The sequence below is a fragment of the Saccostrea cucullata genome, unplaced genomic scaffold (genome assembly GCF_032062105.1).
Source record: "Saccostrea cucullata isolate Sc308-1 unplaced genomic scaffold, CSIRO_AGI_Scuc_v1 ctg8769, whole genome shotgun sequence".
NCBI classification, from domain to species: Eukaryota; Metazoa; Mollusca; class Bivalvia; order Ostreida; family Ostreidae; genus Saccostrea; species Saccostrea cuccullata.
Genome location: NW_026929373.1, coordinates 2,337 through 6,498, shown reverse-complemented (window position 1 = coordinate 6,498; position 4,162 = coordinate 2,337). Strand labels below are relative to the sequence as shown.

Genomic DNA, 4,162 nt, shown 5'->3' with positions numbered 1-4,162 from the left:
ATATTTTATTTTAACCCTGGTGGTGAAAGAGGAGTCGAAAATAACGTTTTTTACAACCGAAACCATGGTTCCCTGAACATTTATTACATTTTCAGAAAGTGTATACCTTCCCTTGGGTACCAGCAATTTTGACCCTTTGACCTTGATTTTGCTTTCAACCTGACCATTTTTTAAATTTATAGAATAAACAAAAATACAAAATTTGAATAAGTGTTACAATCTTAATCTCATATGCAAGGTTATAGAAGAAATGAATATATTATAGTGATTAATTACATAAAAAGAAACGATATTTAACATCAATATCGTGATGATGTCCGTATTCTTGATCAAAGCGTACACAAACTGAAGACACGCATTGTGATTCGACTAATTCTTCACTTCTTTCTATAATAAATTTAAATCAATAACATTAATTTGTACACGTAATGTAAAAAGAAATTATCGTCCAATCCTCCAGTACAATACTGTAGTTGTAATTTATTATCCATTTATTTCATGGATTTTTTTACAGGGTCAATCAAATCAGGGAAATAAAAGTTCTTCACGTTTTATCCATTCGGACTTATCAAAAAGTACTTTTTAATTCTAAAATTAAAAGAATTTAATTTACATTAATTTTACAAAGTTTACACATGCTTTCAACTATATCCGGGTTTAATTGTAGGAAACAATACCACTTCATTATTATGTCAAGTATTGGTAGTAATGCTATTCCATAGCCAAACCTCTCTATACTTAGGTGTAACCCTAACCCCTACCCGCCTGAATCGTGTCCAAACCCATCAAACTCTGGTAGCAAAATACAATGCACTAGGACACGTCATGATGTCTTATGAATGCATGTCATTGCAAAATTCAATGCACCAGGATAAAAGCATTTTAAAAATATCTACTAAATGCAACATACTTTATACCAAGTCTGCGTCTTCATATTCACTGTTTGTAGTTATATTTACAACAAGATTTTTTTTATGATTTTTATTGGTAACAACATGCAATGCACCAGGATTAAAAATATTGTGTCTACTGTATGCAACATGCAATGCACCAGGACCGCGTCATGAAGTCTACTGTATGCAGTTAACAATATGCATATATATATACCACTATAAAATCGAAGTTTATTCAACATGTTCAAGGCAGAATTCAAACTTCATACGCTGGAAGTTAGTCAATGACATGGTCTTAGGAACCAAAAGGGGGAGGGAATAGGGGGCAACTTTGCAGATATATAACAATATCATATACATTCGATACAATTTTTATATCAAAGAAAAATATTTTGATGTTATAACGAACGATGTTGTCGGATTGTCGTTTGCTTTGCAAACACATGGTGCGGAAATATCTGGCTCATGGATTGTATAAAAATACCAATTATGTAGTTCATATGGAAATTCAACATTAACATCGATTCGGAATTGATTATTCGGTAAGGAATTTTCCATATCTCCTATGCAGATATCGAGCAAAAGGTTATTAAAGAGTTCTCGGTTTTGTTAAGTGGTCTTTACTTCACGATATAAACTGTTAATCGTCTTAAATATTATTTTTCAGTGATAAAATTAAACTTGTAGATATCTGAGTTTACAGAAATGCTCCCTTTCCGCCCCCATCCCTATACCTATCCAGAGGAAGCTCCTTTGTACACACACTTTGTACATCAGATTAAAATATGTGACTTCACACTAGCGTATACATTAGCAGAATGAATATACGCCACTGATATTACTTTTTCCTTATGTATAAATATATTAGATAAATTTATTTTTACAAATACGACATGTACCAGTAATGGTTAAGTTTGAAATAAATTTTTTATAAAATTTTCCGAATATTTTCGACTTTGTAATCTTAATACTTTCACATCCCTAGAATTTAGTGAAATGGACCTAACATATACTGAAAATATACTTTTAAATGGTAATATATTTAGAGTACCCTGCATAAAAGTTAATCTTTATGAATTATTCGAGAATATTATTTAGATGTTTTGTTTCCGTAATAATGAATAAAATAATATAAAAATTGTGGCTATTGTAAAACTTGTTTTTTTTTTTTTTTACAATTAAGACAAAGCAGTTAGAGTATATATATATATAGAGAGAGAGAGAGTATATATTTGTTATTTAGATTGATACAGTTATTTAGAATGACTGGATAATTTTTTCATATCAATTAAATGAACCACTCATAGATGATATCTTATAAATCTTTGCGTAAATGATAATTCCTTGCAATACAAAGTTTCGAATATCTTCCATATAAAATAAAATTATAAACAAACTCTTCGATTTTTCATTGGAGAACTAATTCATATGGATAGGATGATCAAAAAGAAAGTAGATCTTATGGGTATTTCCGTTTGTTCTAATTTTTAACTTATGGGGATTTTCAGTCGTTATTAAACACATCAGGTAAGTTTTATTATTTGGCAATTGAAAACTGTTAAATTAAATTTACTATTCTTTGCAAATTATAGTTACATTTTTGAATTGTAAAATGTTTTACAACTTTGCATACTTTTAAAGCAACTTAACAAACAAAATTTTAAAGAAATTAAAGATATATATAAATCTACTCGAAGCATTCAATCATATAATAGCAGTATATATGATTTACGTAATTTGGGCAGGGTGTATATACATTTAATAACTTGTTTGTTTCTCAGCGAGTGTTTCATGCCCTTGTATATCAATTCTTTTCTATCTTTAGAATGGATCACATTCCTCGTCTATCTGAGGTCCTGTACGTGGGTCTGTGTCGTAAGATAGGGACACCGAAAGAAGTGGCCATCAGAAGGGACGTGAGGGACATGGAGGAGATGATAGAGAAACCTGTACATGTGTGTTCTGGACGTAGACGTATATATACTGGTAGTTATAGGGAGGGTTTTAGGTTTCACTCCTCTGATCGGGATGTGATGTATTGGTTTCTTAGCCATAAAATTATAAGCAATATTTCTCAGTTCACCATTTACGATGCATCAAAACATACCATTATCCTAATGGAGGACACAGATACACCGCCTGGATTTGTCCGATTACGACTTCTTACGCAGCCAAGGGACGACTTTATCAGTTCAGCACTTGTTTCCTTGAAGGGTACACATTATCTTTCAAATTTGTTATGGAAAGAAAAGTGGTTGCAAAAGACTAAAGAAATAAAAGCAATTAAAAATGTGGACGGTCATGGTCCCTGTTCAACTGGTTATGTCGGCGATATTGAACTCGATTATGCTTTATGTTTTATCAGTAAACATTGGACAATAATAACAAGTAATTGGATTGAACGATCTTATAAATACACCTGGCCTCCTGCTTATGTGTTCGCTAAAATTCTGAACAACGGTTTTCATTTCGTTGCTATTGGGAATAATATTTTTTCTCCTTCCTACGAATTAGAGTGGAGATTATCGTTTTCTCGAGCCGAACAAAAATTAGTGTGCACCATGAACCATACCCAATTTTTGTGTTACGGACTTCTGAAAATATTTCTGAAGGAGGTAATCAATGACAATATCCGCGAACCATTACTTTGTTCATATCACATAAAAACTACTACGTTCTGGATAATGCAGTTGGAAAATATTCAGTGGTGCCCAAACAATTTACTGAACTGTTACTGGATTTGTTTCAAATATCTCATTCATTGTGTTTACCGTGGCGAGTTTCCCAATTTTTTCATTCCACAAAATAACATGTTTTCAAGCAAACTAATTGGATCTACTCGTAGTTGTTTATTAAAACAACTTAATCAATATTATAGAATGGGCGTGTCTTGTCTTCTTCTGAGTCCGACTCTCAGATCAATCCTCGATCCAGCTCTAAGGACTCCGTCGTTTGCGGTTCATTTTGTCGAGGGTCATGTTAATAAATCTGTTTTAGAAATAGATTTGCATACCAAAGATGAAATATTTTCTGTTTCGATTCCATTTACAACTTATTTAGAAATTGTTACACAATTGAAATGGATAGAGAGATTATTGCATTTTTCATTTTCGCCATACCAAACACTAACTTTACAAAGTTGTACAGCTCAAACGCTTATTCACATGGTGTTCATCGCGACACAGAGTTCTTCCTGTAGCACTCATAAAGAGAGGTTTACATTAGAAAGGACATTTTGTAACATACTGAAACTGGCTGGAAGGATAGGT

At 32.1% G+C, this 4,162-nt stretch overlaps 1 protein-coding gene across 1 annotated transcript; it reads left to right on the top strand.

Moving 5' to 3' along the window:
• Window positions 1-2,719: 2,719 nt before the first annotated feature.
• Window positions 2,720-3,876, top strand: LOC134280632 (uncharacterized). The gene is made up of 2 exons (XM_062763072.1): window positions 2,720-3,508; window positions 3,772-3,876. Exons 1-2 carry the CDS (start codon window positions 2,720-2,722, stop codon window positions 3,874-3,876), a joined length of 894 nt encoding a protein of 297 aa, XP_062619056.1.
• The last annotated feature ends 286 nt before the right edge of the window (window positions 3,877-4,162 follow it).

Bases quoted from the DNA above. Each gene is read 5' to 3' on its own strand.
- LOC134280632 (XM_062763072.1), top strand. From the start codon at position 2,720: ATGGATCACATTCCTCGTCTATCTGAGGTCCTGTACGTGGGTCTGTGT. The intron at 3,509-3,771 runs GTAATCAATGAC...TCAATATTATAG, and splicing joins TGAAAATATTTCTGAAGGAG to AATGGGCGTGTCTTGTCTTC.